This window comes from Agelaius phoeniceus, chromosome Z, assembly GCF_051311805.1.
Source record: "Agelaius phoeniceus isolate bAgePho1 chromosome Z, bAgePho1.hap1, whole genome shotgun sequence".
Taxonomy (NCBI): domain Eukaryota; kingdom Metazoa; phylum Chordata; class Aves; order Passeriformes; family Icteridae; genus Agelaius; species Agelaius phoeniceus.
Genome location: NC_135303.1, coordinates 14,154,861 through 14,182,244, shown reverse-complemented (window position 1 = coordinate 14,182,244; position 27,384 = coordinate 14,154,861). Strand labels below are relative to the sequence as shown.

Below are 27,384 nucleotides of genomic sequence, written 5' to 3'. Positions count from 1 at the left end.
ATAACTATTATTTTCTCAAATACACTGGAGTATGATAGAGCAAAAGAAAACATTGATTGCAGTGTCTAAAGACGCTGCATGTGGTTAAATATCCTCTTTGTGTTCATAGCTTTAAATTATAATTTACCTTTACAAATCAAGGTACTAAAGGTACTATCAATAAAGGTGCTAGAGGTTCCCATCAACTCCACAGATCTCAGAGAGGTGTTTGAAGGCTAGGTCTGAAGAAAGAGAGGTGTTTCATTAGAAGGCTTCAGTTGCAGAGCTTTCTGAGTATTTGTCACCTGTCACCTCTGTTTACAGTGTCTATAAAATAATTTTCATGCTGAAAATCACTAACAACTACCTTCCATATTTATTTATGGTTAGGCACTCATGCCAACTCCTGCTGAAGTCAAGAGCAGGTTTCTGAGTATAGCAGGAATAGAATTAAACCTCAAAGGTCTGTCAGTGCTATCACTGAAATACTAATTTGTGTGTTTTCTTATTTTTGAACTGAAATACAAACATGGCTTTTACGAAGGTATTTTGAACCAAAATACGACCATGGCAGCTGGTATGCAGATGCAATAATTACAGAACTGAGGTCATTTGAGATTACAGAAAGGTTAAAAACTACGCATGGGAAGGTAATAACAGGAATTTCTAACTAACAAAAAATGGTTTGTCCTGCAGCCTTGAGGTCATGTCCTTATACCCTTCTCAAAAGAAAACCTATTCATTGAACTTGCATCATCATCATCCCCAAAACATGTTTAAATTAATTGGAACTGTTGATTAGCCCATGTCAATTAGCACCTTCCTTTTTCTTTTTGCTGACTAACTCTGATTCAATTTCAAATCATAAATCTTTCAAGAAAAAATATACCATGCTGAGGAAACCCCAAGGCATAGGCTTCTATACATGGTATTGCCAATCCCTGCGCGACAGCCTCCTGCTAGCTTCCTACATCAGACACAGGGCAACTTCGCTGGCTGCAACATAGACTTTCTTCATATAGGTGACATTTTAAAAATCCAAAGACACTGCTTGTTTTAAAAGTCCTAAAAAGAGCATTCTGAGTTCCTGATAGCAAACACAGAGGCACTAAATTGGTTTACGAGAGAAGGTGTTGGTGCAGTTGGATAACAGCTTGCATGTTGAAGTGTCTGGGGGGATTTATATGTTTGCGCTCCCCTTGTTTGAGGCAATGAGCGCAATGTTACCTGTGCATACCCGACACCATGGTTTAAGAGTATATGCTTTGAAGGTCCAATGCTTTATCTGTATTCAAAGGGGAAATGTATCCAAATTTATTAGGATAAACAGTTCCTTTGCAAATAGACTGATCTAGAAACTTTGCCATTTTAAGGAGTAAAATTCCAAAGTTATAAGGAAATTGCGCATATGCTTTTCATCGCCTTATAGAATTTTCTTGGACATGATTTCATTTTTTCTGAAATTTGACTTGTACACCTGCAAATACATTCAAAGGGTCTTGTTAAATTTATTTCAAAGGTATTTCAGACAGCAGGAGTAGCAGTAACATCTTTCATTTCAACAATGTTTGTTGGTTTCTTTTGTACGCAACTCCTAGGCTACTCATTTCCTTAAAACAGAATTTAATTTATGCAGAGATATGTTATTGTTTTAGTCTACAACTGTTACTGAGAATTAAATTTTGCCAAATGAATGCTCACAGAAGTGCTGATTTGACAATCCTAAGTTCTGCAGCATTTTAAAGAGATAGCTATCTATTCCAATAGATGTGGAATAGAGACCCGATCACCTGTGACTTCTTTTCTCAGTTATAAAAAAAAAATGGAGGAATAGCTGGGCTTTAACTGTATGTCTGGATATGAAGCCGTGAAATTTCTGAATGGCTCCACACAAGTTTTTCAAGTTTTTTCTGAGTGTCCGGGTTCCCCAGCCCCAGGACCACCACTGGCCAGTTTTGTTGGTTTTGCATGGCTTAATTTTTGGAAAGGAAGAAAGAAGGCAGCCACCAAAGTGGCATTTCTCTGAGGAGCTGCTATAAGCTTTCTCCGTGCAGGCAAAACCAACCACTGACTGCCTCTGAAAATAGGCCCACTGCTGAGCCAATAAGAAAAGCTGGTGATGCCTCTGGGACAGCGTATTTAAGAGAGGACAAAAGGTGCAGGAAGCTCTTTCTTTCTTTCTGCCTTCCGAGGGGGGCCGCGGGGACAGCTGAGCCCCTTCCCGGTGCAGTCGGGGGCTCTTTCCCATCAGGGCCGCCGGGCTCTGCTGCCGGGGCTCATCCCAGCGCCGCGAGCAGCTGCGGCCAAAGCCAGGAGCGGCGCTGGGGGCAGGAGCAGGAACGGTCCCGCTGCCTGTGCCGGGAGCAGCCCCGTGACCGGTGCCAGGGGAGGCCACCACGGCCGAAACTGAGAGCGGCCAGGGCCACAGGAGCCCACGCAGCCACCGCCACCTGGGCACGGCCCGCGACACACTTTGCCTGCCAGGCCACCAAGAGCCTGCCGCAGCGCAAACCAAAGGACAGAAACCTTCTTAGGAGGACCACTCTCTTTGTTCTCAAGGCTAACACAGCCATTTGCAGGCAATAATCACTGCCCTGGGGGAATAGAGGGCTCAACATTGTCTGCTACAGCTAAAGGAATTCAGCATTTGTTACAATTCAACTTTTTCTCAACACCTTCCTTCTCTGGGAATTGCTCACAAGCATTTCGTCAATGCACCTCACAAACGCTTTTGCTGACTGAAGCTGCATTGCCTCTTTCCGTCAGAAATTAATGAAGAAAACACAAACTGCCTTCTGAAACCCTTCTGCTCCCTTCCAAATCAGTTCACTACCCAAGCACAAGCCTCAGGCTCATCCCTGATTCCCTCTGGGAGATAGGAGGTAATATTTTGCTGCAGCCAAAAACTTATTAGAAAAAAGAATGGAAGTTGTTGGTGCTAGGTGGTGTTAGTTATGGTTTGCATTTGTTCCAGTTAATTTGGTGGGTGTTACTGTGAGCTGGAGAAGGAGAGGTGTTGAACACCAGACCAAAAGGGAAGTAGGAGAAGAGGAGAGGAGACAGAAAAGTAGGCTGTCAGGAGAGAACAGAAGATCCCTAGTACTCAGCCAAAGGGAAAGGGGACAGGGATGGCCCACGGCTGGGAAAAGCAATAAAAAGCAGCATTATCTTGGCGTGTGTGTATGTTCAGCTCTCAGGAGAGGGAGATACTCAGCTGGCTCAGTTGAATCCTTACTAAGAAGAAGGTTCTCTTTTGCTTTAATGACTTTGTCTCCATTTAATTGTATCTAAGAGTTTGTTTATTTCTAACATCTCTCTCCCAGCAGCTCAGGGCTGCATCGCACAGCGCCTTGCTGTGCACCAGAGAACACAAAGCAGGCTGGCCTGGTGGGCCTGAATATTTCTGCCAAACACTCTGCATCTCACACCTTTGCTCTGGCTGAGTGCAGAACTGCAGGATTGCAGGCGCTTCCTGCCAGAGCTGCGTGAGGCGCTGGCTCCTGCAGACGTGCCCTGCCAAGCTGTCCCTGCCTCACGCTGGCCTCGCTTGCCCTGGCAGAAGTGCCGGGCCTGAAGGAGGCTGCCCTGTGCTCCAGCCTGCCGAGCAGCCCGGCTCCCTACCCCGGTGCCCAGAGTGCTGCACACACTGCTGACCTTGGCCAGGAGTTGCAGGGCAGCCGGCAGAAGAGGAGGAATCCTCAGCCAGCCCAGCGGCTCTCGGCTGCCCTTGGCCTTTCTCTGCTCCTGGGCACACTCCAGACGGCCAATGCCTCCAGGCTGGGCTGTGCCCAGCACGGCTGCGCTTCCCCTCGGCAGCAGCCAGCTGCCACCTGGGCTCTGAGAGCGCAGGATTCGCCCGCTCCCAGGAACAGGCACCCAGGGCCCGGCTGCTGCCTCTTGCAGCTCCAAGGGCCTCCTTCCAGCCTGCCTCTGCCGGGGCTCAGCCTGCTCCCGCCTCTGCCGGGGCTCTGCTGGGGCTCCAGCCCGGGCAAGGCCGGGCCCGCTCTCACCTCACAGGGGCTGACAGCTCTGCACCACAGGAGACCTTGCTGAGCACCCTCTCTGATCTTTCTGCTTTCTCACTTGAGTAAGGCTCTCCTCCAGCCAAAGAGATTGCATTTAGGGATCCAAATCCAAGTGGCAGGAGCCCCAGTGCTCTCCAGTCACAGCTGAACGCCTGCATCTGCACAGGATGATGTTTGGGCTGCCCCATTCTTCCTTTGGTTTTGCCTTCAAATGCCATTGCTCTTTCTGCCTCACCTAGAAGTGTCACAGATGTGCCAAAATGGGCTAGTGGGCCATATTTCAAAGGCAGTGTGGTCTGGAGAGGATGAATGAAGAAGAACCTTCACCACTTGCAAACCATACCAAAGAAGCCATAAGCATGTCTTAGCACCAATTAAAAAACACTGGCAATTTAGAAGAAAATGCTGAACTTTCTGAAGGGGTCAGAAGGAGGTGAATCTTCCAAATGAGTTATTGTTTCAGAAACTTTATTTAATAACAATACTACTCTATAAACCTGTACTACAAAACTACTCAACAATCCTACTCTAGAGTCCTACTCTACAATCCTACTCTAAGTTAGTTAGGAAGATAACATCTTGATTTTTACATTCTTGTCTCCTTCTTCTTCTTCTTCATTACTGAGTTGATGAGTGGTACCAGGGTGGACACTGGCTTGGCTGAAGTTACAAATGGATGCTGTACACAGGAAAAAAAAAAAAACCACAAAGATCAGTGAACCATGACTTTCCAAGCTCAGTGCTTTACAGACTCAATCAGGATTCCTCTAGTTCCTAGAAAGACACAGAAAGAGGAGCGATGGGATCATCTGCTACCCAGCAGTCATGTGCAGGACTTTGCCATTCCAGACAAACCTGGCCCAGAATGCCATTCATCTGTTTTTTCTGGTTTCTTCATCTTGTTGGGATCTTTCTCCTGCCAGTGCTCTAGAAATGGTGCTTTCTGTCCCTGGGGTTTCTTCTTTTCAGGAAACTCCAATGACTCACATAGGTCCCTGTCTTTGAAAGACAGGCACTGTGCTGATTCCCACAGGGACAGAAAGCAGTATCTACCTTTCCATGCCCTGCCCCTCGTGTGCTGGATGGCACCTTCCTTCCCAGCAGGGCCAGCCCAGTGGCACTGGGCCCTGCAGTTCCCCCTCTGCCACACAACCTGGCAGTAACCCTGGCACATTTCCCGTCTGCTTGGGCGTGCCAGGCAGCAGATGGGGCTGGGACAAGTCCCTCCCAGCTGTCCCTGTTTGGGTGCCAGAAACCTCTAAGGGTGGGCTGGGGGGCACAAAGCAGGGCCCCTCAGAGGCTCCCAGTGAGCCCCCCACAGCCCCCCCTGCCCACAGCCAAATCTCTGACTGCTCAGCTGGGACTGGCTTCCTTGGGTTCCTCCACCACCATTTCATGTCTCTGTACCCTGCATTGCTCTGCTTCAATTCTTTTGCCATTAGATAAAACTGAACACTCCACCAAATTACAAAAGAGGGTGACAGAAACAGTCAGAGGACAGAGCACCTCTCCTCTCTGGAAATGCGGAGAGAGGAGGAGTTATTCAGTTTTGTGAAGAACAGGCCCCAGGGAGACTTTATTGCCACTTTCCAAGACTTCAGAGTGGCTCTGAAGAAAGTGAGGGACATCTTTTTTAACAGGGCCAGTTACAATAGGATGTGGGTGAATATTTTTAAACAAAATGGGGATCAAGTCAGAGTAGGCCTAAGGAAGAACTTGCTTACTCAGAGCATGGTGCAACCCTGGCACAGCTTGCCCCAAGAGCTTGTAGCTGCCCCATCCCCGCAACCATTCCGGCTCCGGTGGCAAAGGGCTCTGAGCAACCTGATCTCTGTAAAGATGTCCCTGCTCATTGCAGGACACTTGCACCACAGGACCTTTACAGGGCCCTGCCAGCCCAGCCCAGTCTGGGATTCCTCACGATTTTCATTTGAAGAGCAGCAAGAGTGGAGGTGAGGAGGAAGGGGGCTCATCTGATGCCTTGGACTTGAGTGGAGGAGGAGCCCATCCCTCAGAGCCTGTTTCACCTGCAGCCCCTTCACATTTTACCTGCAGGAGCTCCTTGGCAGACCAGCGCCGCTCCTGGTCTGTCTGCAGGCAGCAGCTCAGGAAGTCACGCAGGCAAGGCGAGAATCGGTTGGGCTGCCGCAGCTGTGGTCTCTCTCCCCTGGCTATCATGAGTTTAACCTGGGGAAAAAGGAGACACGAGGCTCCACCTGCTTCTTTCCCATCTGTAACTGCTCTCCCAGATCCCATCGATTAAGCTCCACTCTGCAGTGGCAGTTTCTGCCCTGGCAGAGACCCAGAGATGACTTTCCTTTACCAACCAAAAACCCCAAACTCCAATGCAGCCACAGCTTTTCCAACATCCCACAGATCTGGCCTTGGCAGCTGATTTCATTGACTGACCTAGGCAGTGGGAACTACATCAGCAAAAGCACATTTGCTTCTCTGAGGATTCACACCAACTTGAGAAGCTTTTTGGAAGAGGGACTTTGCTATACTAACTCTACTGTTTCCCAAGGATTAGTACGTGAAAAATATCTCTTCAGTGCTTGTTGGTCCCTTAAGCACAGCTGCCATAAAACAAAACTAATCAATGTTTTTGCTTTGTTCTTGAAAACAGTGGGAATTGGAAGGAAAGAAAGGAAATCCACCAGCTATTCCTCAGGTAAGGAAACAAACATTTTTGCAATCTCATATTCAATACATACACATTAAGATGCATGCACAAATATATTGAGGTGAAAATGCCTGCTTGGGTGCACAGGAGCCACCTGCAGCTCTGTCTCTCAGCTGCAAGTTTCAGCTTCTTTATGTGACAAAAGGAAACCTTTTCATGGTCAAATCAGAAGAACTGCCGTGCCTATGGTCACCCTCTGCTCATTTGGATACTCAAGTCAATGCATTAAAGGTGTGCCCATCGCAGAAAGTGTCGGGTAAGAAATGGGAGGTTTGGCAGGATCTCCATGACTCCAGGCTGTGGCCTGGTCTCCATAATAGTGCCCATCACAATACTAACAGCTCTGTGCTGGTGGCACTGAAATAGATGGTGACCAAAGAGGCTTTATTATTATCCTCTTCAACCTAGAGGAAAATTTCCAAGCCTAAAACAACAAACACACTCCCCTTGAGTATGAATAATTATGGCAGCTTTCTTTCCTTTTCCCACACCACCAGAGGTCACAAAGGGGGTTTTATCCTGTCCCTCTGCAGCTATGCTTAGCCACTGGCCGTGGTGGGGAGCTGGAGTCCTCACTATCATTAGAACTGTGCAGGCCAGGGACAGCCCTGTTCCTGTAGTAAAGAAACACAGCACCGGTGTCAACTGCCCACGTTGGATCCCAGCCCAGGCACCTGCCTGCAAGCTCATCAACTTGTTAAAGTACCAAGGAACAACCAAGAGTTTGGCATACAATTCTAACTGCAGTCGGAGAAAAATGCATCCAAAACTTATCCAGGCCACCCACACACATGATAAGTTTATAAGACCCACAGGATTTGGAACAGATGCTACAGTATAGAGGAAAATTGATGTGCTGTGGTTCAAAAAGGAAAAAAGAGAGCAGAACTTGGGCATTGCTTTGCTGGTTGTTTCTTTTTTGCTTTTTCTTTTTCTATAAAACTCAAGCTGGGAAGACTCAATGTCCATTTCAAAGGATATTTATCACACATCCAACCGTTCCACTGAAAACTTCCTGTCCTTCAGAGACAGAGCTCCATCAGGGTTCAAAAAGCAAACGAGAAATGTCAGGCATGGCTGCAGGCCAAAATGGCAGGTTTCTAAACTGGTTAGGTTTCTGAACTGGTTAGGTTTCTGAACTGCCACTTCCCTTTCTGATGCAACCAAAGCTACAGCAGGTGCTGATGTGTTGCAGGGACATTTTTAGAAGGGGACCTTGGTGGAAGTGGTGCCAGCTGATGGCAATGGGATTTTGTCCAGTGGGACACAGAACATGGGACAGGTGAGAAAGACAGTGGGATCAGTGAGTATTTGCACCTTACCAAGACAGGAGTTGCATTCCAGTAAGGAACTTCTCGTTCCACCATTTCGATGCCCACGATTCCCAAAGACCATATGTCCACTTTGGGGCCATATGGTTGACCTGTCACCACTTCAGGCGCCAGCCACCCAGAAGTGCGGGCCACGGAGCTCCGTCTGCCCTGCTCAGGGGTGAGCTGAGTAAAGAGGCCAAAATCAGCTGTGGAGAAAACAACAAACCATGCAAGTCAGCTCCAATTAGGAAACCAAGTAAAAGAATTTCCCACTCTCAGGCTAAGAATGTGCTGTTGAATCTCTTGGAGAACTGTCCATGCTCGATTTCCTCAGGGCTTTAGCCAAGGGAGTATAGAACTGGCCACTTCCAAAAAACCCCAGGTTTTTTAACGCTGCTCACAGCAGTGGACTTTATTCCCCTGAAGCTTTAGATTGTAGCTCCCTCTGTCTGGAAGGGACACACACAGAGCAAGGCCACTCTTGACTGCTTGTGGTTCCTTATACCTCTGTGCATGTTGCAACTGTGCTTTCAGCTTGCAGCAGGGGTCCCTGCACTGCCACCAGCACCATTTTTGGGGAGCTGGCTGTCACTCCAAGCAGCCCCACACCCACATCCCTGGAACGCTGCACCTGACCAAGAATATACTGACCCAGCTTGACAGAGCCGTCGGTTTTGAGAAGGATCTTGCTGCTCTTCACATCTTGGTGGATCACATTGTTTGAATGAAGAAAATCCAGTCCTTGCAGGCACTGAGAAAGAAAACAGGAACAGGAGGACAAAAATGAGTGATGTGATTTCATCATACAAGAAAGGAAACAGCTCCAAAAGATTTCCTCTCCAGGGGAATGGGGAGTAATGGCAGAACAGTAATGGCCACTGAGAGGAAGAGCTTGCTGCTCCAACACTTGCAGAGCAGGTCCTTTCTGAGGAAAGGCACGTCAGCTTTTGAAAGAGCAACAGCACCTGCTGTTGTAGGCTGTCCCCTGCAAACCAGCCAGGATGACTCCTGCTGCAGTGGACGTGCTTTTTCCATGCAGAGGACAAAGAAGGGGCTTTGTCAAGACAGGAAAAGTCCATCCCTTTGGTGTGAAGTGGATCACTTTTGGGTGGGAGGCTGCATGACAAAGATTTTCTTGCTGGCCTCAGCACGGGCTTGGAAGTATCACATCAGTCACCTTCCAGAAGCAAAGAGCATTTTGGCTGCACTCCTATCCTTTTTAACTGAGGACTGTGAGAAATGAGTCTCTCTTTTTTCTTTGCTGCTTGTTTCAAATCCTGCCACCAGCACCTTTGCTTTCACAGGCAAGGAATGCAGTGAAGATAGACTCCATGCAAACATTTAGAGAGGCAAGGTGGAGAGCAGCAAATATAAATACAAGAGACAGAGTGACAAATCAACAGCAGGAGATAAGAGTACTGGCACTGAGTACAGTGAGTGCAGGGGCACGGGCAGGCCTTTCACTTGAGATGCTTTTACTTGCCCATAGCATAGCAGCCACACAGAAACAAAGCTTGGCACAGGAAATCACTCCAGCTCTGAGACCCTGTTCCCCAGACAATCCCGCCCAAGCCCTTGGAAACACAGATGGGATTGCTGACCTCCCGACTGATGGCTGCTGTCTCATCTTCAGACAGGTAGGTCTTGCTGATGACATCACTCAGAGTGCCTCCATCCATGTACTCCATAACCAGCCAGAGCTCCTGACCCACAAGGTAGCTGAAAGAAGGAAACAAGGGTGTGGAGATGAACATGCATGGCTAGGTTGTTTTCTTGACTGATTCCTGTTTCCAGGTCCCTTTGTGACAAGGACAGAATCAAAGGAATAGACATTCCCTTTCAGCTGTGCGTTGTTTGCAATCTGCACAGTCTCAAGAAGAAAGGCATAGCTGTGAAGAAAGAGATATCTTAGATGGGCAGCAAGTCAAAAATGCATTTTAGTAAGAGATAGAAAACCTGTCACCCTGTGTTTCTGGGAAAAAGCACCTAGTCTTCCTGGCATGCAAAGCAATGGAAAAGAGGGGAAACAATCCAAGGAAAATCCATGTTAGTTTACCCGGACATAAAAAGACACTTGAATAAAATCACGCCCCAAAACAAAGTGGTGGCTGTGAACTTACAGGCTATTGATTTAGTAAGATATGACTGATGTAGGTTTCTGAATAATTTTCAAACTATGTGTGTCAGAGAAGACTCATGCAGACAAGATGCACTCTCTTCCCATCCATTGGAGATGAAAAGAGCAATAATAATTAACCTATAATTATAGTTCTATTTTCTGCCAGTGACCAAAGTGGGATTTTACCTTGCACGTTTGCCATATGTAAAGAAACATTCACAACAACTCACCTGTCTAAATAGTTGACCAGGTTGAGATTCCTACTCATTTTCATGACCATGAGTTCATTGACTTTTAGTTCCTTCTTCCTCAGTCCTTGAAGATGTATTTTCTTTATGGCCAGCTAAAATGACATCAAAAATCAGTAAGTTGAGAAGTTGGTGGCATGAGACCACAATGCACATGGAGCGAGTGATTTTGCAATGACACAGCTGAGCTGTGCCAAACTGCCTTGTGATGAGGCACTGCAGTAACAGTGCAATTCCAACAGCCCATTTCTCTGCTCCCTTGGGGGCCAGTTACAGGACACGTGGGGCCACTGACGTTTTGCCTTGAGACACCACTTGGTAACAGTGGTGTCTCAGCTATCACCCACAAACCTCTGACCACACTCTCTGCTGCTCTTTCTAGGATTCAGAAGAAGTAATCCATGCCTTAATACTCTGTGGATACATCTTGGCCTATGGGCAGGGCTTAGGGCTTTTAGGGCACCTTACAGATCTCTCCCTACGTGCAGTTCCCAAGTACAGCACTGCAGGTGGCTAAGGAACTACCAGTAACTTTCAGATGTATTTGCTGGCAGCCAGAAATGAGAATTCAGGACTCTGAAGCTGTAGCCCCAAAGAGCAGTGAGGTGCTCGAAGGCACCACCTTTGTTTTAGCAATGGAGAGCGAGCGAGCGCGTCCTTCTCTGAAAGGAACCGCTGCCCTCCGTGCCTTCCTTCCGAGGAAGGCTGAGGAGGACAAAGTCCCAAATGTATGTTGCAGGCTGGCACCAGTCTGTGCTTCTTGTGCCTTTTCAGCACAGCTCTGCCCAAAGCTCCAGCCACAGCTCACACCAGAGGGGAAAGCCCCTCAAGAGCAGCAGAGTTTGCAGGGCCTGTTGACATTTACCTCTCTTCCTGTGGCATTGATAAGTGCTCTGCAAACATCTCCAAAAGTCCTAGAAACAAACCAGAAGCAGAGAAAGGAGAAGCCATTTAGATCTTGCAGTGAGAGCCAGCCCACACAGGAGATCTGTGCTGTAAATGCCTAAAACCTGCAGGATGCATCTGGTTCTGCCAGAAGGCAGATGATGCATTTTCCTCTCAAGTGCATGGACGCTGGGCCTGTTCCTGAAGTGTTGGGGTTTACTGCCTCAGCTCCTAAAGACAGCTTCTTCTTTCACCACGGGCTTCACTTTCTAAACTGTGCAGTTTCTATCCTGACCACAGAGTATTTCCTTCAGCAAACTCTTGGAAAGAAACGTTCCTGAGAACTGTTCCTCACAGCTATCATGGAGCAGGTTGCTCATTCAGGCAAGCAAGATTCTTACCCTTTTATTAGTGTGGCTGTATGAATTAGAGATATTTAAAAATGCTAAAGAAATTAACACAGAAGTGTCCCACACTTGAGAGACAAGGAGACCTTCCAGTTCCTGTTCCTTGATGCAGGCAAGACCTCGGCAGCACGGAGGTGTATCTGACAATGCCTTCTGAGCCCACTCACAAATTCTGAGCAGCACTGAGAGATGGGACAATCTATCCCCAGTGTGAACATCTTTGCAGCTGGCCTGACTTTACGCTAGATAGACATTCCACCAGAAAAACACCTGGCCCGTGGTTATGTTGAAGTAACTGTGGTTGGACTCACCCGCTGCCAATATGTTCCAGCTCAGTGTATTTCATCAGGGGATTTTCAGTGGGGTTCACCAATTTCCCTGAGGGAAACAAAATGCAAGATGCTGACTTTAAAGCAGAGATCCCAGCTTCCAGGAGATACAAAAGGCAGCCCCAGTGCCTGGAGCTCTGAGCCCATTGTGATTGGCTGGGTAACAACAACAACCAGGCAGACAGCTCTGCAGCACAGGTGGCCAGCACAGAGACTGATTTTCTACAGCAGTTCCTGTGGAGAAACGTCCTTAAATGTCCCCATGATACCAAACTCAGGAGAAACATTTGGTACAGCTATGCTGACACCTGCACACAATGCACTGTCCCTCAGACAAGAAATAGAGCAGACGTACTCAGCAGCTCCAGGGAGTCACCCTCGATCTCCTGTTGCTGAGCAGCAGCTGGGTCAGTGCGGGAGGTGAACAAACTTCCCCGGCTCCACTTCTCAGGTTGGGGAGCAAAGGCTCCTTTAGACAATGCTGCTGCTGCTGCTGCAGCAGGTTTGGTGACAGAGCCTGTGTAGATCTGAGAGAAGAAATGAGTTGATGTCAGAAAGGTGGCTAGCATAGATGACCCTGAGATCCCCTATTGAAATGCAAGCCCTTAGGAAGGTGCTGTCAGCCACATGCAGGGCTCTTCAATGTTTTTTTTCTGATGTCCACTTCTCAAACTGGATGGGTCAAAACCAAAGGCAAGTTTTACTTGAGTTTGTGGCCAGATTCATGTTCCATTTTCATGGATTTTCCAAAGGATGACTGCCACAATGACCATTCCACTTCCTCTCAAGGATTCTTTTTCCCCTTCAAGGGCTGCAGACACCCTTGCAGCTCCTTGCTCAAGTGTTCTGCCTCCTCCCACTGTCCTTTTTCCTGCACCATCTTAAGGTCATACTCAACCTGTAGCACTTCTGGTGGGGATGGTACCTGTGCCTCACTCCTAACTTGGGGCTCTTCATTGCCAGAAATTCGCTGGAAGTCTTCGCAGACTGCCCGGTAAGATGTCAACACTTGCACCTCAAATCAAACAGAACAAAGCAGTCAGACACTACAGCTTGTCCCTGTCAGCCAGGAGTCATTGACTGTGAGGAAAGGCAAAGAACAGATTGACAGGGGATACAGGCAGCTTGGTTCAATCCCCCATCTAGGTCACCATAATCCCCTGTAAAACACCTCAAGAAACAAGGCTATTCAGCAGCCCAGGAAGTGTCCATCAGAGCAGCTGTGATACAGACCACAGCAGGATGGCACTCAGAGGCATGGCCCCACTCCCTGCTGCTCTGCAGTGGAAAGGCAAGGGGGGCAGAAACCACCAGTTTGCTGGCTGCAGTGACTGCATCCCTCTTTCACTCACTTGCTTTTCTAGAGCCTGAGGGAGGCGATAAGCTTTCTCTCTGATAATTTTCATTTCTTCCTCAAGCCTCTTCTCCCATGCCTTGATCCTAGCGTGAGCTATCTGAAGCTCTGCGTTCAGCTGTTCCTTCATGTTCTCTAAAAAACAAGTGAGAGGATGTTTCATGAGTGGAGTGGCTGCCACTCTTTCACTCACCTGGTTTTGTTGATCGCCCCTCTGCTGATTGAGATTCTCCTCTTGTATTCTTCTCATGTCTTCCTTGTTCCTGCTCTTCACTGCCATGATGGCACTCTGAGCTTCGGGCAGCTCTGCTTGTGGCTCTGCCTTGATGTTCTGTACACACAAATGCAGAGCAAGTGACTGGGAGCTGCCATCAGGCTCAGCTTTTTCCTCTTGCAGCCTCAAAAATCACATTTATTCAGCCCCTTCTTTCTGCTTCCCTCCCCACATCTGCTTCCAATATAACCCTCCTATCCCAGTGCTGATCTCTGCAGATTCCAAAGCTCTGTGCTTCCAGTGCCCGTGGGACTCCTGGCCTCCTCAGTCCCAAGAGCTCTGCTTTATGCCCCTCTTCCTGCCCTTCCCTCTGTCCCCTGGCCAGTCAGGCTTACCTGGCCATTCTCCTGTGGCTCTTCCACCTGCTGCCTGAGCTGCTCTTCCTGCTCTCGGGCTGGGAACAGCTCTCCCTGAGTCTGCCATGGCATCTCAGATAAGGCAGTCTGCTCCTGCTCTTTCTCTAGAAGCACCTGCACAGAAAGCAAGAGAAGATGGGTTTCAATTTCCCATATGAGCTTTGTGGGTCAAGACTCAAAGACTGCTGGGCTCACAAGTTCCAAAAGCACTGTGCTGCTGCTCTCTTGGGTCATTCTCTGTTCAAGGGGAGGCACAGATTCCAAAGTGACCCTGGCCCTACAATCAGGGGCCATCTGGGACTGAAGCTCCAACAGCCTCTCAGGCAGCTGAGGTTGGGAAGGTGTGGCATTTCTCAGGGGTCTGCTGAGGGCCTCCCTCTGCTTCTGCCATGTCCTGTTTGTCTTTCAGTAGTGACTGACACCCTGCCCTGTCCCACAGCTCCATCCTGCCTCTGCAGGTGGCTTCCTGGGTGAGCTCACTCCTTGTGAGAGACACTTCTGGAGTTCTCTTCACCCCCTAAAACCTGTAATTCTTCCACCTCTCTAGGACAGGCAGAAAATTAAAAGATTTAACTAGGGGCTTTAGGGAAGAAGAGACTGGAGGAGGCAAACGGCTCTGAGGGGAAAAAACCACCATATCTGGAGGGGAAACATCTCTCTGTGCTCAGAATCAGTCAATGAAATGTGTTCTCTAGTCCTCTCCTGAACGTGATGCTTTAGCATGTGGAATTTTGCTTCTCCAACTGCTTTGGACTAGAGCCAGGAAGATTCAATATGTAAATTTTACATAGCATAGATAGATAGATAGATAGATAGATAGATAGATAGATAGATAGATAGATAGACGGACAGACAGATGCATCTCACTCTCTACAATCTCTACTGTTGCTTTCTGTTGCTACACACATCAACACTCAGAAGCCAGTGCCCCGATCATGAGCGATCCTGAACGTGATCTCCTGTTGCTTCAATAAACCACACTCTTGGGGAATCTGGAGTGTGTAGGTCCTTATGGAAAGTGATCAGATCCAAAGCACTGCACTGGGAACTGCCCTCTTTGTGCATCTGTGATCGAGCAACTTCTTTTCTTGGACTAGACCACACTGATGGTGCTAAAGTGGCAGGAATCAGAAATGCAGCCCAGCCATTATAAGCCTGTCTGATCTCAGAGGACCAGCTGGAATGCAAGGGCATTGATTTCTTGCTCAATTCCCACACACAACACACCCTGATTCAGTGGACTACAAGAAGGCCAGGGCAATGTTAATCTGAAGGCCAAATCAAGGCCCTACTGGCTGGGCTGAAACCAGAAGAATTCCTCCTGTAACAAGGACCCAGCCCCAACCGATGTGTTCCCAGGCAAAAAAAAACTGCATCTTCCAGAATTTCCACCTTAAAAAATAGATATATAGCACAATTTCTCCGACACCTAGAAAAGGAAAGGAAAGAGAGAGGAATAGCAACCAGAATTACTGAAACAATAGAAAATCATCACATGTACTCCTCACAGAAAACCAATAACCACAAGATGCAAGTGTCACCCACTGCAGTGCCTAAAGCCCTTGCATGCAGTGAGGGGATGTTTGGTGGAGAAACAGCCCTTGTGCTGAGCACTGTCATGCAGGGATTGATGGAAGTCTGCCTGAAGGTCCCTCAAGAGCCTCCCATTGTCCAGGCTAAAGCTCCTTCAGCACCTCTTCACTGGCCTTGTGCTGCACCCCCTTGCCCAGCTCCCCAGTCCTTCTGTGCACGCGCTGCAGCCCCTCAAGGACTTTCTGCTGCCCAGGGGCCCACAAGTGCACCCAGCACTGCAGCTGTGGCCCCAGCGCTGCCCAGCACAGGGCCACGCTCACTGCCCTGCTCCTGCTGCCCCACTGCTGCTGACACAGGCCACCATGCCCTGGGCCTTCTTGGCCACCTGGCCACGCGCTGCCTCATCTTCAGTGGCTCAAGGCCGCCAGCACCTCTGGCTCCTTTTGGCCCACGCAGCTCCCCCGCCCCTATGGCGCCCATTTCACTTCAGATACAGCAGGCACCATTGCAAGATGGCCTTCCTGTTCTGAGCAACACAAGACAGCGGTCAAGGACTTGCAGCTTCCCTCCCACTCCAGGCTCCAAGGCACTTGCCAAAGCTGCAGACTACACCAAAATATGCACCAACAGAAACTGGCCGCTTCTGCTTTTGGCCTCACAAGAAGGCTTTGCAACTCCGCACTTTGTTTCTTTGGCCACGTGGGACAAGAATGGCCCCCCACAGCTGCATGGACCACACAATCCTCCCCTTGTAGCTTATCAAGAGCCAAAAGACAGCTGGCCCAAAAGACACTGTACAAGTGAAGAACTACGCAAGGAAAGTGCAGACTGCTTTCACAAGCCAAACACACCTTTCCAAAAAGGGAAAAGAAACACATAGCGCTGCAGAAGCCAAGAGATAGAGCTTCCCTGAGCCAAGCGGCCAGATACTCTCCCACAGGCACCAGCCCTTTGCTGCCTCAACGTGACGGCTCAAAGGCCAAGTTCTGTGCTTGCTGCCTGCAGGAAATCCCCAGCTCCTGGCAGGACTCCAGCCCCCAGCATCCTCAGCCTGCAACAGCAAAGTGCTGGCTGCTCCAAACCTGGCAGCTCTGCCTTGCACTAAAGACAGCACTGCACACAACTGGCACTTACAAGATCTGAGTTTTCCGGTGTCACCACTGATGGAGGCTGGCGCTCATGACCCTCAGTTTGCTCCTCTTTGGCTTCTTCTCCAGGAGCAGTGGGAGCCAGGGGAGAGACAGCTCTTGCTTCTGTCATCTGTGGCAAGAGAGGAGCATGAGGGACAGGCCGGTACCTATGATGCAGAACCTCATTTCTTTGCAGATCTACCCACCACATTTTCTAAGGACAAATCATAATATTTGATAGCGACCTAGGCGTTCTAAATCACAGCCACCAAATTAAAATGGGCCATCTCAAGAGAACTCTAGATGGATATGAAGTTGATTTTCCTCCCTGGCTGCTATCAGCAAGCAAGGTTGTCTCGGAAAACGGAGCTTTTAGAGCTTGAAAGCACTGAAATGGAAAACGTGGAAAGCGACAGCAAGGCCTTTGCTACTGCTGCTGCAGACGCGGAAAACTCAAACTGGATCACAATCCCATCCAGGGCAGGAGAAGGGCAGGAAACATTGTGCAGAAGCATCTTTGCTTGCTGGAAAAACAGGAGAATGAACAGGCCTTCTCGTGCTAGCAAATCAAGGAGCCAACAAAGCACAAGATGCAAGGGTCACCCACTGCAGTGCCTAAAGCCCTTGCATGCAGTGAGGGGATGTTTGGTGGAGAAACAGCCCTTGTGCTGAGCACTGTCATGCAGGGATTGATGGAAGTCTGCCTGAAGGTCCCTCAAGAGCCTCCCATTGTCCAGGCTAAAGCTCCTTCAGCACCTCCTCACTGGCCTTGTGCTGCACCCCCTTGCCCAGCTCCCCAGTCCTTCTGTGCACGCGCTGCAGCCCCTCAAGGACTTTCTGCTGCCCAGGGGCCCACAAGTGCACCCAGCACTGCAGCTGTGGCCCCAGCGCTGCCCAGCACAGGGCCACGCTCACTGCCCTGCTCCTGCTGCCCCACTGCTGCTGACACAGGCCACCATGCCCTGGGCCTTCTTGGCCACCTGGCCATGCGCTGCCTCATCTTCAGTGGCTCAAGGCCGCCAGCACCTCTGGCTCCTTTTGGCCCACGCAGCTCCCCCGCCCCTATGGCGCCCATTTCACTTCAGATACAGCAGGCACCATTGCAAGATGGCCTTCCTGTTCTGAGCAACACAAGACAGCGGTCAAGGACTTGCAGCTTCCCTCCCACTCCAGGCTCCAAGGCACTTGCCAAAGCTGCAGACTACACCAAAATATGCACCAACAGAAACTGGCCGCTTCTGCTTTTGGCCTCACAAGAAGGCTTTGCAACTCCGCACTTTGTTTCTTTGGCCACGCGGGACAAGAATGGCCCCCCACAGCTGCATGGACCACACAATCCTCCCCTTGTAGCTTATCAAGAGCCAAAAGACAGCTGGCCCAAAAGACACTGTACAAGTGAAATACTACGCAAGGAAAGTGCAGACTGCTTTCACAAGCCAAACACACCTTTCCAAAAAGGGAAAAGAAACACATAGCGCTGCAGAAGCCAAGAGATAGAGCTTCCCTGAGCCAAGCGGCCAGATACTCTCCCACAGGCACCAGCCCTTTGCTGCCTCAACGTGACGGCTCAAAGGCCAAGTTCTGTGCTTGCTGCCTGCAGGAAATCCCCAGCTCCTGGCAGGACTCCAGCCCCCAGCATCCTCAGCCTGCAACAGCAAAGTGCTGGCTGCTCCAAACCTGGCAGCTCTGCCTTGCACTAAAGACAGCACTGCACACAACTGGCACTTACAAGATCTGAGTTTTCCGGTGTCACCACTGATGGAGGCTGGCGCTCATGACCCTCAGTTTGCTCCTCTTTGGCTTCTTCTCCAGGAGCAGTGGGAGCCAGGGGAGAGACAGCTCTTGCTTCTGTCATCTGTGGCAAGAGAGGAGCATGAGGGACAGGCCGGTACCTATGATGCAGAACCTCATTTCTTTGCAGATCTACCCACCACATTTTCTAAGGACAAATCATAATATTTGATAGCGACCTAGGCGTTCTAAATCACAGCCACCAAATTAAAATGGGCCATCTCAAGAGAACTCTAGATGGATATGAAGTTGATTTTCCTCCCTGGCTGCTATCAGCAAGCAAGGTTGTCTCGGAAAACGGAGCTTTTAGAGCTTGAAAGCACTGAAATGGAAAACGTGGAAAGCGACAGCAAGGCCTTTGCTACTGCTGCTGCAGATGTGGAAAACTCAAACTGGATCACAATCCCATCCAGGGCAGGAGAAGGGCAGGAAACATTGTGCAGAAGCATCTTTGCTTGCTGGAAAAACAGGAGAATGAACAGGCCTTCTCGTGCTAGCAAATCAAGGAGCCAACAAAGCACAAGATGCAAGGGTCACCCACTGCAGTGCCTAAAGCTCTTGCATGCAGTGAGGGGATGTTTGGTGGAGAAACAGCCCTTGTGCTGAGCACTGTCATGCAGGGATTGATGGAAGTCTGCCTGAAGGTCCCTCAAGAGCCTCCCATTGTCCAGGCTAAAGCTCCTTCAGCACCTCCTCACTGGCCTTGTGCTGCACCCCCTTGCCCAGCTCCCCAGTCCTTCTGTGCACGCGCTGCAGCCCCTCAAGGACTTTCTGCTGCCCAGGGGCCCACAAGTGCACCCAGCACTGCAGCTGTGGCCCCAGCGCTGCCCAGCACAGGGCCACGCTCACTGCCCTGCTCCTGCTGCCCCACTGCTGCTGACACAGGCCACCATGCCCTGGGCCTTCTTGGCCACCTGGCCATGCGCTGCCTCATCTTCAGTGGCTCAAGGCCGCCAGCACCTCTGGCTCCTTTTGGCCCACGCAGCTCCCCCGCCCCTATGGCGCCCATTTCACTTCAGATACAGCAGGCACCATTGCAAGATGGCCTTCCTGTTCTGAGCAACACAAGACAGCGGTCAAGGACTTGCAGCTTCCCTCCCACTCCAGGCTCCAAGGCACTTGCCAAAGCTGCAGACTACACCAAAATATGCACCAACAGAAACTGGCCGCTTCTGCTTTTGGCCTCACAAGAAGGCTTTGCAACTCCGCACTTTGTTTCTTTGGCCACGCGGGACAAGAATGGCCCCCCACAGCTGCATGGACCACACAATCCTCCCCTTGTAGCTTATCAAGAGCCAAAAGACAGCTGGCCCAAAAGACACTGTACAAGTGAAGAACTACGCAAGGAAAGTGCAGACTGCTTTCACAAGCCAAACACACCTTTCCAAAAAGGGAAAAGAAACACATAGCACTGCAGAAGCCAAGAGATAGAGCTTCCCTGAGCCAAGCGGCCAGATACTCTCCCACAGGCACCAGCCCTTTGCTGCCTCAACGTGACGGCTCAAAGGCCAAGTTCTGTGCTTGCTGCCTGCAGGAAATCCCCAGCTCCTGGCAGGACTCCAGCCCCCAGCATCCTCAGCCTGCAACAGCAAAGTGCTGGCTGCTCCAAACCTGGCAGCTCTGCCTTGCACTAAAGACAGCACTGCACACAACTGGCACTTACAAGATCTGAGTTTTCCGGTGTCACCACTGATGGAGGCTGGCGCTCATGACCCTCAGTTTGCTCCTCTTTGGCTTCTTCTCCAGGAGCAGTGGGAGCCAGGGGAGAGACAGCTCTTGCTTCTGTCATCTGTGGCAAGAGAGGAGCATGAGGGACAGGCCGGTACCTATGATGCAGAACCTCATTTCTTTGCAGATCTACCCACCACATTTTCTAAGGACAAATCATAATATTTGATAGCGACCTAGGCGTTCTAAATCACAGCCACCAAATTAAAATGGGCCATCTCAAGAGAACTCTAGATGGATATGAAGTTGATTTTCCTCCCTGGCTGCTATCAGCAAGCAAGGTTGTCTCGGCAAAACGGAGCTTTTAGAGCTTGAAAGCACTGAAATGGAAAACGTGGAAAGCGACAGCAAGGCCTTTGCTACTGCTGCTGCAGATGTGGAAAACTCAAACTGGATCACAATCCCATCCAGGGCAGGAGAAGGGCAGGAAACATTGTGCAGAAGCATCTTTGCTTGCTGGAAAAACAGGAGAATGAACAGGCCTTCTCGTGCTAGCAAATCAAGGAGCCAACAAAGCACAAGATGCAAGTGTCACCCACTGCAGTGCCTAAAGCCCTTGCATGCAGTGAGGGGATGTTTGGTGGAGAAACAGCCCTTGTGCTGAGCACTGTCATGCAGGGATTGATGGAAGTCTGCCTGAAGGTCCCTCAAGAGCCTCCCATTGTCCAGGCTAAAGCTCCTTCAGCACCTCTTCACTGGCCTTGTGCTGCACCCCCTTGCCCAGCTCCCCAGTCCTTCTGTGCACGCGCTGCAGCCCCTCAAGGACTTTCTGCTGCCCAGGGGCCCACAAGTGCACCCAGCACTGCAGCTGTGGCCCCAGCGCTGCCCAGCACAGGGCCACGCTCACTGCCCTGCTCCTGCTGCCCCACTGCTGCTGACACAGGCCACCATGCCCTGGGCCTTCTTGGCCACCTGGCCATGCGCTGCCTCATCTTCAGTGGCTCAAGGCCGCCAGCACCTCTGGCTCCTTTTGGCCCACGCAGCTCCCCCGCCCCTATGGCGCCCATTTCACTTCAGATACAGCAGGCACCATTGCAAGATGGCCTTCCTGTTCTGAGCAACACAAGACAGCGGTCAAGGACTTGCAGCTTCCCTCCCACTCCAGGCTCCAAGGCACTTGCCAAAGCTGCAGACTACACCAAAATATGCACCAACAGAAACTGGCCGCTTCTGCTTTTGGCCTCACAAGAAGGCTTTGCAACTCCGCACTTTGTTTCTTTGGCCACGCGGGACAAGAATGGCCCCCCACAGCTGCATGGACCACACAATCCTCCCCTTGTAGCTTATCAAGAGCCAAAAGACAGCTGGCCCAAAAGACACTGTACAAGTGAAGAACTACGCAAGGAAAGTGCAGACTGCTTTCACAAGCCAAACACACCTTTCCAAAAAGGGAAAAGAAACACATAGCACTGCAGAAGCCAAGAGATAGAGCTTCCCTGAGCCAAGCGGCCAGATACTCTCCCACAGGCACCAGCCCTTTGCTGCCTCAACGTGACGGCTCAAAGGCCAAGTTCTGTGCTTGCTGCCTGCAGGAAATCCCCAGCTCCTGGCAGGACTCCAGCCCCCAGCATCCTCAGCCTGCAACAGCAAAGTGCTGGCTGCTCCAAACCTGGCAGCTCTGCCTTGCACTAAAGACAGCACTGCACACAACTGGCACTTACAAGATCTGAGTTTTCCGGTGTCACCACTGATGGAGGCTGGCGCTCATGACCCTCAGTTTGCTCCTCTTTGGCTTCTTCTCCAGGAGCAGTGGGAGCCAGGGGAGAGACAGCTCTTGCTTCTGTCATCTGTGGCAAGAGAGGAGCATGAGGGACAGGCCGGTACCTATGATGCAGAACCTCATTTCTTTGCAGATCTACCCACCACATTTTCTAAGGACAAATCATAATATTTGATAGCGACCTAGGCGTTCTAAATCACAGCCACCAAATTAAAATGGGCCATCTCAAGAGAACTCTAGATGGATATGAAGTTGATTTTCCTCCCTGGCTGCTATCAGCAAGCAAGGTTGTCTCGGAAAACGGAGCTTTTAGAGCTTGAAAGCACTGAAATGGAAAACGTGGAAAGCGACAGCAAGGCCTTTGCTACTGCTGCTGCAGACGTGGAAAACTCAAACTGGATCACAATCCCATCCAGGGCAGGAGAAGGGCAGGAAACATTGTGCAGAAGCATCTTTGCTTGCTGGAAAAACAGGAGAATGAACAGGCCTTCTCGTGCTAGCAAATCAAGGAGCCAACAAAGCACAAGTGTCACCCACTGCAGTGCCTAAAGCTCGTGCATGCAGTGAGGGGACGTTTGGTGGAGAAACAGCCCTTGTGCTGAGCACTGTCATGCAGGGATTGATGGAAGTCTGCCTGAAGGTCCCTCAAGAGCCTCCCATTGTCCAGGCTAAAGCTCCTTCAGCACCTCTTCACTGGCCTGGTGCTGCACCCCCTTGCCCAGCTCCCCAGTCCTTCTGTGCACGCGCTGCAGCCCCTCAAGGACTTTCTGCTGCCCAGGGGCCCACAAGTGCACCCAGCACTGCAGCTGTGGCCCCAGCGCTGCCCAGCACAGGGCCACGCTCACTGCCCTGCTCCTGCTGCCCCACTGCTGCTGACACAGGCCACCATGCCCTGGGCCTTGATGGCCACCTGGCCACGCGCAGCCTCATCTTCAGTGGCTCAAGGCCGCCAGCACCTCTGGCTCCTTTTGGCCCACGCAGCTCCCCCGCCCCTATGGCGCCCATTTCACTTCAGATACAGCAGGCACCATTGCAAGATGGCCTTCCTGTTCTGAGCAACACAAGACAGCGGTCAAGGATTTGCAGCTTCCCTCCCACTCCAGGCTCCAAGGCACTTGCCAAAGCTGCAGACTACACCAAAATATGCACCAACAGAAACTGGCCGCTTCTGCTTTTGGCCTCACAAGAAGGCTTTGCAACTCCACACTTTGTTTCTTTGGCCACGCGGGACAAGAATGGCCCCCCACAGCTGCATGGACCACACAATCCTCCCCTTGTAGCTTATCAAGAGCCAAAAGACAGCTGGCCCAAAAGATACTGTACAAGTGAAGAACTACGCAAGGAAAGTGCAGACTGCTTTCACAAGCCAAACACACCTTTCCAAAAAGGGAAAAGAAACACATAGCGCTGCAGAAGCCAAGAGATAGAGCTTCCCTGAGCCAAGCGGCCAGATACTCTCCCACAGGCACCAGCCCTTTGCTGCCTCAACGTGACGGCTCAAAGGCCAAGTTCTGTGCTTGCTGCCTGCAGGAAATCCCCAGCTCCTGGCAGGACTCCAGCCCCCAGCATCCTCAGCCTGCAACAGCAAAGTGCTGGCTGCTCCAAACCTGGCAGCTCTGCCTTGCACTAAAGACAGCACTGCACACAACTGGCACTTACAAGATCTGAGTTTTCCGGTGTCACCACTGATGGAGGCTGGCGCTCATGACCCTCAGTTTGCTCCTCTTTGGCTTCTTCTCCAGGAGCAGTGGGAGCCAGGGGAGAGACAGCTCTTGCTTCTGTCATCTGTGGCAAGAGAGGAGCATGAGGGACAGGCCGGTACCTATGATGCAGAACCTCATTTCTTTGCAGATCTACCCACCACATTTTCTAAGGACAAATCATAATATTTGATAGCGACCTAGGCGTTCTAAATCACAGCCACCAAATTAAAATGGGCCATCTCAAGAGAACTCTAGATGGATATGAAGTTGATTTTCCTCCCTGGCTGCTATCAGCAAGCAAGGTTGTCTCGGAAAACGGAGCTTTTAGAGCTTGAAAGCACTGAAATGGAAAACGTGGAAAGCGACAGCAAGGCCTTTGCTACTGCTGCTGCAGACGCGGAAAACTCAAACTGGATCACAATCCCATCCAGGGCAGGAGAAGGGCAGGAAACATTGTGCAGAAGCATCTTTGCTTGCTGGAAAAACAGGAGAATGAACAGGCCTTCTCGTGCTAGCAAATCAAGGAGCCAACAAAGCACAAGATGCAAGTGTCACCCACTGCAGTGCCTAAAGCTCTTGCATGCAGTGAGGGGATGTTTGGCGGTGAAACAGCCCTTGTGCTGAGCACTGTCATGCAGGGATTGATGGAAGTCTGCCTGAAGGTCCCTCAAGAGCCTCCCATTGTCCAGGCTAAAGCTCCTTCAGCACCTCCTCACTGGCCTTGTGCTGCACCCCCTTGCCCAGCTCCCCAGTCCTTCTGTGCACGCGCTGCAGCCCCTCAAGGACTTTCTGCTGCCCAGGGGCCCACAAGTGCACCCAGCACTGCAGCTGTGGCCCCAGCGCTGCCCAGCACAGGGCCACGCTCACTGCCCTGCTCCTGCTGCCCCACTGCTGCTGACACAGGCCACCATGCCCTGGGCCTTGATGGCCACCTGGCCACGCGCAGCCTCATCTTCAGTGGCTCAAGGCCGCCAGCACCTCTGGCTCCTTTTGGCCCACGCAGCTCCCCCGCCCCTATGGCACCCATTTCACTTCAGATACAGCAGGCACCATTGCAAGATGGCCTTCCTGTTCTGAGCAACACAAGACAGCGGTCAAGGACTTGCAGCTTCCCTCCCACTCCAGGCTCCAAGGCACTTGCCAAAGCTGCAGACTACACCAAAATATGCACCAACAGAAACTGGCCGCTTCTGCTTTTGGCCTCACAAGAAGGCTTTGCAACTCCGCACTTTGTTTCTTTGGCCACGTGGGACAAGAATGGCCCCCCACAGCTGCATGGACCACACAATCCTCCCCTTGTAGCTTATCAAGAGCCAAAAGACAGCTGGCCCAAAAGATACTGTACAAGTGAAGAACTACGCAAGGAAAGTGCAGACTGCTTTCACAAGCCAAACACACCTTTCCAAAAAGGGAAAAGAAACACATAGCACTGCAGAAGCCAAGAGATAGAGCTTCCCTGAGCCAAGCGGCCAGATACTCTCCCACAGGCACCAGCCCTTTGCTGCCTCAACGTGACGGCTCAAAGGCCAAGTTCTGTGCTTGCTGCCTGCAGGAAATCCCCAGCTCCTGGCAGGACTCCAGCCCCCAGCATCCTCAGCCTGCAACAGCAAAGTGCTGGCTGCTCCAAACCTGGCAGCTCTGCCTTGCACTAAAGACAGCACTGCACACAACTGGCACTTACAAGATCTGAGTTTTCCGGTGTCACCACTGATGGAGGCTGGCACTCATGACCCTCAGTTTGCTCCTCTTTGGCTTCTTCTCCAGGAGCAGTGGGAGCCAGGGGAGAGACAGCTCTTGCTTCTATCATCTGTGGCAAGAGAGGAGCATGAGGGACAGGCCGGTACCTATGATGCAGAACCTCATTTCTTTGCAGATCTACCCACCACATTTTCTAAGGACAAATCATAATATTTGATAGCGACCTAGGCGTTCTAAATCACAGCCACCAAATTAAAATGGGCCATCTCAAGAGAACTCTAGATGGATATGAAGTTGATTTTCCTCCCTGGCTGCTATCAGCAAGCAAGGTTGTCTCGGCAAAACGGAGCTTTTAGAGCTTGAAAGCACTGAAATGGAAAACGTGGAAAGCGACAGCAAGGCCTTTGCTACTGCTGCTGCAGATGTGGAAAACTCAAACTGGATCACAATCCCATCCAGGGCAGGAGAAGGGCAGGAAACATTGTGCAGAAGCATCTTTGCTTGCTGGAAAAACAGGAGAATGAACAGGCCTTCTCGTGCTAGCAAATCAAGGAGCCAACAAAGCACAAGATGCAAGTGTCACCCACTGCAGTGCCTAAAGCTCTTGCATGCAGTGAGGGGATGTTTGGTGGAGAAACAGCCCTTGTGCTGAGCACTGTCATGCAGGGATTGATGGAAGTCTGCCTGAAGGTCCCTCAAGAGCCTCCCATTGTCCAGGCTAAAGCTCCTTCAGCACCTCTTCACTGGCCTTGTGCTGCACCCCCTTGCCCAAGCTCCCCAGTCCTTCTGTGCACGCGCTGCAGCCCCTCAAGGACTTTCTGCTGCCCAGGGGCCCACAAGTGCACCCAGCACTGCAGCTGTGGCCCCAGCGCTGCCCAGCACAGGGCCACGCTCACTGCCCTGCTCCTGCTGCCCCACTGCTGCTGACACAGGCCACCATGCCCTGGGCCTTCTTGGCCACCTGGCCATGCGCTGCCTCATCTTCAGTGGCTCAAGGCCGCCAGCACCTCTGGCTCCTTTTGGCCCACGCAGCTCCCCCGCCCCTATGGCGCCCATTTCACTTCAGATACAGCAGGCACCATTGCAAGATGGCCTTCCTGTTCTGAGCAACACAAGACAGCGGTCAAGGACTTGCAGCTTCCCTCCCACTCCAGGCTCCAAGGCACTTGCCAAAGCTGCAGACTACACCAAAATATGCACCAACAGAAACTGGCCGCTTCTGCTTTTGGCCTCACAAGAAGGCTTTGCAACTCCGCACTTTGTTTCTTTGGCCACGCGGGACAAGAATGGCCCCCCACAGCTGCATGGACCACACAATCCTCCCCTTGTAGCTTATCAAGAGCCAAAAGACAGCTGGCCCAAAAGATACTGTACAAGTGAAGAACTACGCAAGGAAAGTGCAGACTGCTTTCACAAGCCAAACACACCTTTCCAAAAAGGGAAAAGAAACACATAGCGCTGCAGAAGCCAAGAGATAGAGCTTCCCTGAGCCAAGCGGCCAGATACTCTCCCACAGGCACCAGCCCTTTGCTGCCTCAACGTGACGGCTCAAAGGCCAAGTTCTGTGCTTGCTGCCTGCAGGAAATCCCCAGCTCCTGGCAGGACTCCAGCCCCCAGCATCCTCAGCCTGCAACAGCAAAGTGCTGGCTGCTCCAAACCTGGCAGCTCTGCCTTGCACTAAAGACAGCACTGCACACAACTGGCACTTACAAGATCTGAGTTTTCCGGTGTCACCACTGATGGAGGCTGGCGCTCATGACCCTCAGTTTGCTCCTCTTTGGCTTCTTCTCCAGGAGCAGTGGGAGCCAGGGGAGAGACAGCTCTTGCTTCTGTCATCTGTGGCAAGAGAGGAGCATGAGGGACAGGCCGGTACCTATGATGCAGAACCTCATTTCTTTGCAGATCTACCCACCACATTTTCTAAGGACAAATCATAATATTTGATAGCGACCTAGGCGTTCTAAATCACAGCCACCAAATTAAAATGGGCCATCTCAAGAGAACTCTAGATGGATATGAAGTTGATTTTCCTCCCTGGCTGCTATCAGCAAGCAAGGTTGTCTCGGAAAACGGAGCTTTTAGAGCTTGAAAGCACTGAAATGGAAAACG

At 50.8% G+C, this 27,384-nt stretch overlaps 1 protein-coding gene across 1 annotated transcript; it reads right to left on the bottom strand.

Annotated features, from left to right (window-relative positions):
* Nucleotides 1-4,455: 4,455 nt before the first annotated feature.
* LOC129133727 (serine/threonine-protein kinase PAK 3-like) lies at nt 4,456-25,378 on the bottom strand. Its single transcript, XM_054653357.2, has 13 exons — nt 25,259-25,378; nt 13,952-14,086; nt 13,341-13,673; nt 12,914-13,003; nt 12,344-12,515; nt 11,971-12,037; nt 11,233-11,281; nt 10,350-10,462; nt 9,602-9,719; nt 8,652-8,751; nt 8,010-8,206; nt 6,054-6,191; nt 4,456-4,683 (listed from the first exon to the last, which is right to left on the bottom strand). The coding sequence occupies exons 2-13, from the start codon at nt 14,042-14,044 to the stop codon at nt 4,591-4,593; spliced, it is 1,563 nt and encodes a 520-aa protein (XP_054509332.2). The 5' UTR covers nt 14,045-14,086; nt 25,259-25,378; the 3' UTR covers nt 4,456-4,590.
* Nucleotides 25,379-27,384: the final 2,006 nt, after the last annotated feature.